The 12,540-nt window shown below is 43.1% G+C and overlaps 1 protein-coding gene across 3 annotated transcripts in view; it reads right to left on the reverse strand.

The window, feature by feature from the left end:
- Nucleotides 1–3,125: 3,125 nt before the first annotated feature.
- The window catches only part of ATP11C (ATPase, class VI, type 11C), a 118,982-nt gene continuing 109,567 nt past the window's right edge, over nt 3,126–12,540 (reverse strand). Inside the window, exon 29 of one of the 3 annotated variants that reach the window (XM_015417978.1) lies at nt 3,126–6,711. In XM_015417978.1, the coding sequence (XP_015273464.1) occupies nt 6,646–6,711 (66 nt within the window). In that variant the 3' untranslated portion in view covers nt 3,126–6,645. The remainder of the gene's footprint in view (nt 6,712–12,540) is intronic. The other 2 variants (XM_015417977.1, XM_015417976.1) reach the window with 2 other exon arrangements.

Genomic DNA, 12,540 nt, shown 5'->3' on the forward strand with positions numbered 1-12,540 from the left:
ACAACAGTTCCACAGAACGGAGTCCTTTTCCGGGGCCTTTATTTTGAACAGAACCCCCCCCCCCCAATCTCTCAGATGAACCTTATGCACTTTTCAGAAGGTTGTCAACTTCTTAACCGACCCCTACTCCTGTGCCTCCACCAGCAGTTCAATGTACCGACGTCCGTTAAGTCACAACTGCAGCAACAGCCCCTTCCCCTTTCTTTAAAGCACAAGAGCAGACCTGTTTTCCGTTCCCGGTCAGTTGGCAACTTTTAAATAGCCACCGAGACTATTGCTGTCTTGTCGCCTTTAAACACACGCGCGCGCGCGCGCACAACCAACAACCGCTCGAAAGATGCCCTCCGATCTCGGAAAGGGGGCGGTGTGGAGATGCGAGGCAGTCCCCAGCACTCGACCTCCTCCTGGCCCCGCTTCCCCTCAGTCTCCAGCCTAGTCCTCCCCGTGCAACTTTGCCGCCACGGAGAGAGCAGCGGGGCGCAAAGAGAGAAGGAAACGGCAACCCCCCCCCCCGGCCCCCCCCCTCCCCCCCTTTTGACTCCTCTGGCATCGTTTGGATTTATGGACATTGAACTATGGTATGGCTGACCCTGGCTCTGAATTCTGATTTAAACCCGTTTGAACTTTGCTGCTTGTCTTACTCGGCTTGACTTCGGACTGCTCTTGGACTTCGCTTGCTTGCATCACGCCCCCAGGCCCTGCCGTGACAGGTGAATTTACAGGATCATCTGATGCATTCTCTGCAGGCCCCTGACCCGGGCACCACCCCCTATAGATGGGTGGTGACCCGGGCTGGAACTCGCCTGCCCAGAGACCCGCCTGCGCTCTTCGCCACTCGAAGGGAAGGCACCAGGACCGGCTCGGAGGGGAGGACGCGCGGGCGGGGCGGAGCGCAGGCGGTGCCGGCTGAGCCGGGCATCTTGGGGAGCCGCAGCTCAGTGCTTCCCCCAAGCGCCCAGCTGAGGTGCCCTCTTCCCCGGCCCCCCCCCCGGGCTTCTGCCCATCACTGAAGAGACTGGAATCAAACGGCCAGACCTTCCTCAGACGAGCCTTGCCGGATCGGACTTGTGGTTCATTTAGCCCAGCCGCCAGGCGGCGAAGGTCTTCGCTGCGAAACCCGTAAGCAAGGCATGAAAGCAGCAGCGCTTCGTCTTGTTTCGGATGCTGAGAGGTATCGATCGTGGAGCTCACCGCAATTTCCGTTTGACCACCTTGTGGCAGTGAGTTCCATTGGCTCGCTATATAACAGACTGGCTTCGGGCGGATCTGAACGCGCTAGCTTCAAAGAAATGGGGGGGGGTGTCTGATTAAGCGAGGGGGGGATTGGCTGCAGCCAGGTTTTCTTTAATGAATATAGCTTATTAAATGTTATGCTACTCATAGTGGTAAAAAGCTGAATGTTTAGTGGTGGTTTTTTTTAATTGTTCACAAAGTAGGATAAAGGATTTTCACCCCAAACTGTTTAGCTCATGGGTCTGCAACGTTTTTATAACTGAGGGGCCAAACACTATCAACATTTAAATCAAGAGAAAACCTCCAGTTTCTTTCAGTGGCTGTCTGGTCTGCACACCACCAGCCCAGAAAAAGTCACTGTTCAAATGACACAAGACATCCATAATTTTCTTAAACAAGGATCATCCTATTGTCTCGTCTCACTGGGACATATTTTGTTTTACCTTGGCATCTGCCCCCAAGTTCAAAATGTGCACGCACACTATGGGAAATGCGAACACAAATGCTATTTGCCTCTTTAAAAATACATCATTGCAGAGGTCCAGTCCTTTCCTGGTTATTTGCATGAAAGCTGAAGGCAAATACTATTATTTACATATCCGCTCCCCCCCCCCAACTAACATGGTATGTACTTAATCAGGAAGCCCCAGGCCTAGTTTAATTAAAGGATTACAGTATTTAAAAGACATTTTGTATGTGTCTGAATGGGCTGTGAATGTAGCAGAAGGAATTGCCATGTGATAAACACACACAGTGCTTTTCAGGAAGCTCTGCTCAGCTCTCACGTTTGCCTTCAAATGCAGTGTCACCCTGTATGAGAAAATCAAGTGATGCATATACACTTGTGAACCAGCTGCTACAATGTCATGTGCAGACACTCTTAAAGATAACTTTGCAATGCAAGCCTCTTATCATGCATAAAATGTATATTAGAAGCTTTTAATCTAGCTTTTGTGCAATGTGTTAGTCTTTGATTTTTCAAATGACTCTTCACATGTTGGTATGAAAACCTCTCCTGCTCTGAGCCCTGGGGATAGGAAAGGACTCCAGCTGAAATAAATGCAATGAGAGCTACATAAGAGCCACACAACACTTATTTTTTCCACAGTTACAGCTGTCCTTTTTGTGCAGCGCCAAGGAGGAAACATCACTGCATATGGCAGTTTTACTATTCAAGCTCCCCAGTCATTATCATTTCCCGTCAAGGCATATGAAAAGGCACTTAGTTTATTTCTTTCAGGTTCTGTGTGGGTTGTATAATTATCTTTAATTTCAACGCAGAATCACAAATCTGACAAGCAAGCCACATCCTCATTCTTTTGCAAGAAAATGTTCAGGTTTTGTTCTCAGAGGAGGGGGAAGGATTTTGCTCATGGCTGTTGCCAAGGGAAACCATTGCATCCCTCGTGAAATGATGGTACAGAGGTAGGTGCCCCCTCTTCCACATCTCTAGGGCCTTGCAATAGACGAGCCCCAACCTCATTTCAACACATCAGATTATCACGATTAACACTGAACATGCTTTTGTGCAGTGGGGCCTCTAATGTATGAAAGCAGCAATCATGCAAGGTGTTTGGAACCTTGCAAATGTGCCTGCAAAGTTACTAGTCCACATGCATACATGTCACGAGCCTGTTTGCCTATACACTACAAAGGAGAAGAGGAAGCTTTTGTAAAGCATTTTTCTGTGGAAGTGAATTTTACCAGGCAATCACATAGATATGGCTGCACAAAGGACACAAGGAAGAAAGCACCCATTAAATCCGATCAGGCAATATTATTAATCAGAACATACCAAAGTTTATTGATTATTTCAAACAAAAGTTTGCATTTTTTTGTAATGAAAAAAGGCAAATTGCATTCATAAAAGTTTAACATTCACATTCCACTGTCATTATACGTTAAGTGTATAAAATTGCCAGAGAGATAAAAATTAAGATTGCAGTCCCTTCAGTGTTTGCAAGCAGCTGAAAAAATGCATCTTAAAATCTGTATAGAATGTACATCCGCCTCCTCCACTCCATATCTACAACTTTTGTTTTTTTAAAAAAAGTTCCATTACAGGTTTTACAATATTGACATGAGTTAAGACTACTTGGACTGGCATGGCCCATATGCACAAATGACTTTAAAATGTTGACGATTCTAGATTGTGGACTGGGTATATCCTCCAGTAATGGCTGCAGCGCTTTGGGGAAGGGACAGAGTTCATAAGCAAACTCATGGCTTGAGGATACAAAATGAAATGCAGCAAAGTTGGTCATGGTTATGGCCCAGTCCAGAAAAACATCAGGTCATGTGGTAAAAGTTCTCTTGGATCCTACCACTTCCAACTGAATACGCTTTCCCTTCCCTGCAAGAAACTCCCTGCCATCAAAAAAACTAGCAGCTCACGGGCAATACAAAACTGCACTTTTAATATCTTTTGTCACTTTAGTTTTCCATGTTTAGTGAGGGAGGACTCAGACATGGTTCTCCAACGTGCAATCTAAAAAAGTTTTACCACATGATGTGCTATTGGTACATGCCAAACCTGCAAAATCCTCTCAGTGGGATTAACTCTTCACAGCCTTCTGGGGACCAAAATGGATCATCTCATTGCTGGATTTGCTGTTGTTTTGGTTGACATTTTAAATAAACCTTAGCCATAAAAACAAAAATAAAACTCCTGGGCTCCAGTGAAACAGCAGAAGTTCAGAGACACTACTAATGATCACCTGGCCCAGTCACGGTGTGAGAAAGCAAAAGAAACCAGTTGTTGTGCCCAAGATGCCTCTAGTCCCATCCCCTTTTGAGAACTTCCAACTGCTAGGTTTATAATATATTTCAGAAGATGAAGTCCATCCCCCCCCGTCCCCCCCCCCAGTAACTACTTGGAGTTTGGAATCAGAGAATTTGGTCCTAAACTGGTGCATTCTTTAAAAAAAATGCATTAGGTTCACAGGTGAGTTGAGGCGACTAGAAAAGGGTACTTGCCTAGCTTGTGAAAAATGCACAGTGAGTTTCAGGTCATATGCAATTCAAAGTTTAAAAAAGAGCCCCAGAAATTAACAACGCATAAACACAGACACCAAGATGGACCTGTGTATTTAAAGGTTTTGGGGACAGGGTGAAGGGGTCTCTACCAGATATGATTTGGCACCTAGCCTGTCATAGTGACCCTGTTTGTCATGGCTGAAAGCAGAAGTGGGGGGGGGGTGTCAGAGGAGAAACCGCTCTCTCATCCTCTCCCAGTAATGTCTAGGGAGGGAAATCTGTGGTGTAATGTGACCGCATTCTATGTCAACTGACTGGCTGCCATGTACAAGGGCAGGAGGGAAGGGGAAACAGATGCTCCATAATGATACCACATCATGCATTTCTCATATCAAACACTACTGGGAAGAAGATTGAAAATATGGATTGGTGGCAGCCACACAAGCCTGTTAATGTCTAGCTATAGTCTCACTGTGCAGATAGACAAGGTGGAAATGAGACAATGATCAACTGGTCCCATTTGAAGAACAGAAAACAGCAAAAAGAGTTTAAACTACAAGTATTACACGGGGGGGGGGGGATCTTTCCATCCATGCCTCAGTGAACTCTGGGACTTTAGTCGTAAGCTGGACTGACCTAGACATGTTATTTCTAGCTACAAATGTCTTTGCGTTTGTTCATGCATGCACTGCCCCTGCCCCCATGGGACTGCCTACCTGAGCATGTCCTCAGCGTTGCCCACTTTTGCATAGGACTAGTGCTTGGATCAGAAGCAGATTCAGTTGAGCCCTCTCAAATCTCAGTGGCCATTTCTGGAGCTGTCTCAGTCATGGAATTCATAGCAACTGGCACAAATCTACTTCTAAATTCACACACTACTTCCTGCATGTAGACTGCTGGGGCAAAATTCAGAAAAAAAAGAAAGAAAGAAAGGGGGGGAGGGAAGCCAGCAGTGCTACTGTGTGTGTTATAGCACTACTACACATATTACATGGTGGCAAATAACGGGCACACGTGCTTGTGTACCCATCAGATACACAGTTGAAAACATGCATTGGTTGCACATGCTAACAATATCTGTAAGTGCACATGTAAGAGCTTTTTAAGGTATACCTTAACACACAGGTGTGTGAACTGGCCATCAGATGCACTACACTTTGGAGGAAGACAGCTAACGATGAATGTGGCTCTCTCACTAGAAAGGGTAACAGTGCAGGCATTTCAGGGCTTGCTCCTCCAAAGAAGGCAATTTTTACAACTTGCAGTGGTGGGTCTATCCCAAACAATGGCCTGTGGGCCTTGAATGTGAAGAGAAAGAGTGCACCAAAAAGATTCCTCCCCCCCAGTTAGATCTCTCTCCATCAGTAAACATCTGAACCTTTGTGAACAGTTAATATTCTAAGTATCTGGCACCTGCACATCTGGAAAATTGCATCCTAAAAATGGTACGTAATCCTTAAGAGCTCAGGTTGAGAGAAGTCTGACAATGTGGTGTAAATATTTTCTTATAGTCAGTAAAGAGTGTTACATTTTTTAAGAAAAGAGACATGCTGATTTGAACTGCAAAATACACTTGAGAGGGGAATAGAGAGGAACAGACCATGGAAAGAAAACCTGTTGCATGTGCAAGTATTGGACAACAGGTTGCTTTTGAATTCTTCAACCCAAGCTCAACAGAGAACATTCAGCTACATTAACCTTAGTGTTTGAAATGAACATGGATACCACAGGAAAGCACAAGTCTTTCAATTTTTTCCCCTCAAGTATTCTTGATGGGGCAAAAAATTAACTTTTTTTTTTAAAATACCCTATTCCTTAAAGGTGAGATGGTAGTGGTTGGCTGAACAACAACAACAGAAGTACATCGACATGATTCAAATTTATGGCCAAGCCACAGAACGACACATAAGATTTTGCTAGCGCTGTCCATGGAAAATTGGAACACAGCTCTCGGAAGATAAAGTTGTGCTATTTCTTTGGTCGGGGGAGGGGGAACAAAAGAAAGAAACCTTTAGCAGCACTTCGCCTTTCCTGGATGAATCTGAATCACAGCAGAATACGCCACAAGTCTTCCAAGTACCAAAACCTCCGTAGCTTTCTCCAACATTTTATTTAGCAGAATAGCAAAGTTAGTTTCTTAGAGAAGGGGATTAAAGAAGGGAAATTAGGGAAAAACACCTTTCCCCACCTTTCCCCATTATTTTAAAAATGCAAAGCAAAAAAAGTCTTTGTTTAAAAAACAAACCCACAAAAAAGGAATAACTCTCTTGGCTTCCTTTTTGATTGCTTCTGATACTCAGTTTGTAGCACAGAAAGAGAGAAAGAAAGAGCATTGCTGATTTAAGCCCACGTGCTGGGGTTATAATCTTTGCATCCGAAGAATCCTGAGAGGGCATCATTCTGCAAAAGGAGTCATGGTGTTTCTCTGGACTTCACTTAATAGGTGTAGCCATTCTCCTTGTGTTTGTAGGACACCAGTACTGGCAGCTCTAAAGAAACAGCCTGTAAAAATCAGAAGGGGAAGGAAAGAAGACAATTTAAGTTAACACTGACAGCTGTCAAAAAGGTAGGGAGGAGCATGAGAAGGAACACTCACCACCCTGGTATTATGTCAGAAACAGAGAATTAGAATATGCCAGGCCAAAAAGAACAACAGTAAAACGGAAGAGAGAATAAATGCCAAACCACATGTACAATAAGGCAGCTCTCTCAGCTCCCCCTCCCCCCAGAATGCAGAACTCCCTTCCAATGGAAGATATATTTTGATACATCTTTTTTGGCCTTCAGAAAAAAAAACAACCCTGAAGATTTAGCTATTCTGGAAGATCTTTTATTGAAGTTAGAAGTCTTGTATTTCTGCCTGGGGTTTGAAATCAGATTTAAAAAAACCCTGTAACCACCCCCACTCCGGTAAGCTTCTGAGGAGCCTCTCATAGTACTATTAGGGACACCTCAGTGGGAGTATGGCAAATTTTTACCTCACAGAAGTTGTATTTTTTTTTTAAGTGTCATATGAAAAAGTTTGTTTTTGCATGCTAAAGAGATACGCTTCTTTCATTTGTTCAGTGAGGGGCTGGTAAAAGAAGCAGCAGGCAACAGGCTGTACAGTGGAGGCTAACAAAGGTTAAAATGGCATGGATGGAAGGAACTGGAAAAAGTGAGGGTGTTTTTGTTTTTTTTGGAGGAGAAGATTTTTTTATTCTACAATAGATCCCAGAACTGGAGAAGACTTTATATGGGCGTCTGTACCAAAGCTGGCAACTTGAAAACAAGTATCATGCATGGCTTTGCATACTAACTTGGCACCAAAAATGATACAAAAATACAGGCACGATTAATTTCAGGGCAGCCTCTGAAAACCCTCCTTTGCCAAGGTCGGCTTCCTTGTATCTCCCTGGTAACCCATCTGTCTCTTCTATCTATTCCATCACATAGAAAGGCAACAACTTCTTTTGTCCAGGCCCAGATGGACCTATACTGTGCTTGTGCCCCTACTATGGAATGGTCTTCCTGAGGAAGTGAGGAATGCACCCCCTAACAGCAGAATTATTCAAGGGGTGTGTGTAAATGGCATTTTTTTGCAGCTTTGTGTTTGCTATGGATGCTTTTACTGTGTGTGTTTCATTGTAAGCAGCCTTAGGTCCCCCCCATTCAGGTACATATCATGTTGTCCTTTTTCACAACTGCAATGCCACCTCTCTGGCATAGGAAAGACAATCCCATGCGGTCAAATGCTTGTAGTTTTATGAGGTAATGTGGGAGTTGACCAGGGAAACATTTTTTTCGACATTTGCATTTGAAAAAAGCAAGGTGTACGCCACTGGGTGTGCAACCCCCCCCCCCCATGGTATTTTTTCGGGTTCCAATATACTGAACCTGAAAAATATCAGTATTTCCCGATACTCCTGAACCCCAATACAGGTATAGTACTGGGATTTGAGCACATTGCTCTGTGCAGCACAGGAGATCCTACCGTCCAGTTTAAATCAGGCTGCGGGAAAAGGGAGCCCCAGGAGCTGCTGTGCCACGTGGAGCACATTGCTCCTGGTGGCATAGAAGATCCTGGGCTTGTTTTCTCCTGCAGTCCAGTTTCAACCATGCTGCAGGAGAAGCAAGCCACAGGAGCTGCAGTGCTGCATGGAGAACATTGCTCCATGCAGCATAGGAGATCCTGGCTGGGCTTGCTTTCTCCTGCAGTCTGGTTTAAACCAAGATGCTGGAGTAACGAGTCCAAGAAGCTCCTGTGCCGAGCAGAGTACTTGCTTCTCCAGCCCCCATCCTCCATTGTTTCTGATGGAGGAGGAGAAAGAAGCCTTTGAAAGGAATCATGGTCCCTTTAAATGCAGCTATCTGGCAGTCCCAAAAACCCCCCAAATGTTTTCGGTATTTTTCAGGTCAGCCATTTTTGGACAGCTGAGTAAATGGCCCACCTGCTAACCAGCTGAAAAAATATCCAAAAAATATGGTATTTTGGGAGTGGGTTTTTTGGCTTAGTTTAGCCGAATGCACACCCCTATACAGCCAATGTTTCATCTTAAAAGGCAGTCGTGGCTCCCAATAAAGTAAATGAAAATCTGTATCCATCAACCAAAAAAGCAACAGCATCAACTCAGGGGAATTGCAGCATTTAAAAGTTTCAATACAACCTGTGATATGTAGTCTATTAAAAAGAACAACTAGAAAAGCAATCTTATTTAAAAAATATATGAGCAATGTATGCATACAAGAAATGCACTTAGACCTTAATAATGAAAAATACTTAGAGAAGATATACACTGGGGATATCTACCATGCACCTGTAATTAATAAGAAAAAGAGTGTTATCATAGTCTTTAAAAGATTTTAGGGATGGAATTAGTTGCTTTTAAAAAGTATGAGGAGGGATGATTTTTGTTTATATAAAAGGGTCAATAGAAGAGTGAAGATTTACTTGGGCCTGTGTTTATGTGCCTGGTCAAAAGCAAAATACCACCCCCCCCCAGTGATCTCTACCTTGACAAATTGAGCAGAAGGTGAACTGTTACTTGTTGGAGATTTGAATGAAGTAATGGAGGCCTTCTGACACACCTCTTTGCCTAATCGGCTACATAATAAAGTCCATGATTATTTCAAAAACTGGTTGATATACATCCTTAATGGATGCTTTCAGGTATAAATATCCCATGAAAAAAGATTATACACATTTTTCCTATAGGCACAACTCTCATTCCTGTATTGATTATATTTTTTAGATGTAAATATAACTATAAGAAACTGAAATTTCAACAGAAGTAATGTCACTGGCTGACCACTCTCCCATGCTGTTAGAATTTTAATGTGAAGGTAAAAAAGACAAGCAGAAGCTTTTTGATGCTTTGAAAGTAGCTAAGTCAGTATTATATGCAAAACAAACTATATTTGAATATGGTAATAAGCCAGGTAAAATCTTAGCGAGATTGCTGGAAGATAAAAGAAGATGACATAGATCTTTCAGAGTTAGAACACCATTGGAAATTCAAACCCAAACTGAAGCAAATGCTTAGTGAATTCCAATGCTTCTATGGCTAATCTGTATAAAGCAGATAGCCCAAATAAAGAAGACATCAAGAAATTTATAGACAGTCTTTCAGTTCCTAAGCTCACATTGGAACATAAGAAATTGTTAGATGGCCCAATAACTAGCTCAAATATTATAAAGGCAATTAAAAAACTGAAATCAGGTAAGTTGCCAGGCCCAGATGGACTTAGTAATGAATTCTACAAATGTTTTGCTACAGAGTTGGTATCACGTTTATATAAATTATTTGCTTATATACAGAAAATGTGAGGTCTCTAAAGAATGGGTGGATGCAAATATAGCCTTCATCTTAAAGGAAGGGAAAGATCCTCATGAGGTTGTATCCTATAGACCCATTTCACTACTCAACATTGACTATTAAATCCTTTCATTTATTCTGGCAAACAGATTAAACAGAGTACTGGAGGATTATATTGGATTGGCTCAAACAGACTTTTTGAAGGGTCAGTTAATGTCTTGGAACATCAGGAGGTTGGTTGATTTAATTAATTCTGCCAAAGTAAGAAATATGCCTATAATGTTCTTCTTTGTTAAGTGGAGAAGGCATTTGACAGAATGGATTGGTCCTTCCTGAATACAGCTTTAACTGCCTTCAGAGACGGCAGTATATTTTGCAGACCAGCTTCAAGATGGCGGCAGAGGAGTAAGACGCGTTCCATAAGGCTCCCTGCTTATCTTATTTTATTGACTTTATTGACTTTTTAAACAGCTTTTATCTTTAAATTATAGCTACAAATTGGCACTTTCACCCTGAGCTCCCGTGGGAGGCAGCTTTGAAAAACTATTCACATTAGGAAGCTTTATAATGGGAGCGAAGAAACGAAGACGCCGACCCTCCCCGGAATACTCAGCACACAAGGCCGGCAAGCAAATGAGAATGGAAAATTTCCTGGAGGACAAGGAGGAAGAGTTTACCTTAAATCAGGATGTTGAGACTATTTTAGACAAGGATTCAGACCAGCGGCTGTCTACTAACAGATATGCTCCCCTGATACAGACTACTCCTACTTCTGTCCAGGACAGCACTGCAGAGCGGCAGACTTCACCTGCGGCTTCTGAGGAACAGCTGAGCACAAATGAGCTCCCGGCAAAGGCAAGTAAAGATAATATTCTCTTCAAGCAAACCTCCCTTATTACTGAAACGCTGGTTAATTTATATATGAAAATAGATGAGATAAATCTTAAGGTAAATAAGCTTAAGGAGGTTGTTGAATCTCTCTCTTCACAACTACAAAAGGAACAAGATATGAAGATGCTGTGCACCCATTCTAAGTTAACAAATTTAACCTTGGCGAATCCCACAAGCAACATAGACACTAAGGAATCAGAAGACTCCCAACCTCTCTCCCCCCATGGCAAGAGTTGCTGTGTATTGCAAAAAAATCAACTGACTTTTAACATAGGACACTCAAGAATCAACTTTGGCCGTTGGGGTAATAAGAGAGTAGTTGAAAGCTCACTTAATCAGCTATTGCCAAGAGATTCTGCAAGGGTGAATTTGAAACAATGCTTCTGGCTCCCAAGCAACCAGTTTTATAGGAGGGTGGTTGTAACATTGAATCAGAGAGAACTCTATCTTCAACTTCTGAATAGGCGGGAGCATCTCCAAAGGTTTCAAATTTATGTTACAAGGGTGTTTAAAGATCATATGATGCGCCCATTATGCAGAAAAAGATTGAGCTCACTTCCATCTAACAGCAATGATGTACCAAGCTTGGGAAATGTTATGCCAGGTTACTTTGATCCTTCAATCAGGTGTTCTCAGCCCCAAACAGCTACACAATCTACCACCAAGCTGCCAGCCCCTCGGACTGTGAAACAGGTGCCTCCGCACAATAAAGAGCCCGAAGCTTTCCCGCATTCATTGGGGGCACAGGAACAAGCTAAGACCAGACAGAGCCAGCCATGTGAACTGCAAACAGCAACCATTCTACATGAACTCTCTAAGGACATGGAAACAGAAGAGCCCATAGAGAACTTAGTGGCTCTATCAACCCAGGCTATCAATCACAGCACCAACCGTGTACTCCGTCCATCTCCCCCAGGCAATTTGGGAAAGCAGTGTCAAAATAAAAACAGGTCAGCTGACCCTTTAGAGTTACTGCAGGATGATTATGAATTAGACTCCCCACTTCTGTTCTCCATATATTCTAACAAACATCCTTCATCCATAGCGGACTCCAAATCCCTAGCGGAAGAATTAGCTGACGCAGCGAAACAAATAAAAACTACACAATCAGAACTAAACAGAAAAATGAAGGTCAAAATTCCCTCTGTGACGAGTTTCCGCAAGAGGGTTAATGGATGTGTTCTGGAGGAGCAGTTTGTGGAAGAAATCGTGATGGCCTCCTCAAGCTCAGAGGAAGCCACGCCGGGTAATACCATCCCAGAGGGATCTCAGGAGTCAGGACACAATTGACTAGTCAATCCTGTTAAGTTTTTCTCCTGGAATGTAAATGGTTGGAAAAGTAAGAGTAGTGACCCCCATATTCTAAGAACGATAAGTCATTTTCATATAATAACTCTACAGGAGACATGGGCCTACGACCAAATTAACTTGTTGAATTATTGGTCCTTTTCAGCCCCAGCGCTAAAATGCAAGGGTAAAGGCAGACCGAAAGCTGGCCTTACTTGCCTTGTTTCTAGAGATCTGGAAGTGACCAAGAGTGAAATATTCATAGCTTCTCCTTTATTGTTAGCTGTCTGTATATGGTCCAGTTACTTTGTAGACCCGCTCTTGGTTCTTACAGCGTATGTTCCTCCTGCAGAGGATA

This window comes from Gekko japonicus, unplaced genomic scaffold, assembly GCF_001447785.1.
Source record: "Gekko japonicus isolate JY-2015 unplaced genomic scaffold, Gekko_japonicus_V1.1 scaffold954, whole genome shotgun sequence".
NCBI classification, from domain to species: Eukaryota; Metazoa; Chordata; class Lepidosauria; order Squamata; family Gekkonidae; genus Gekko; species Gekko japonicus.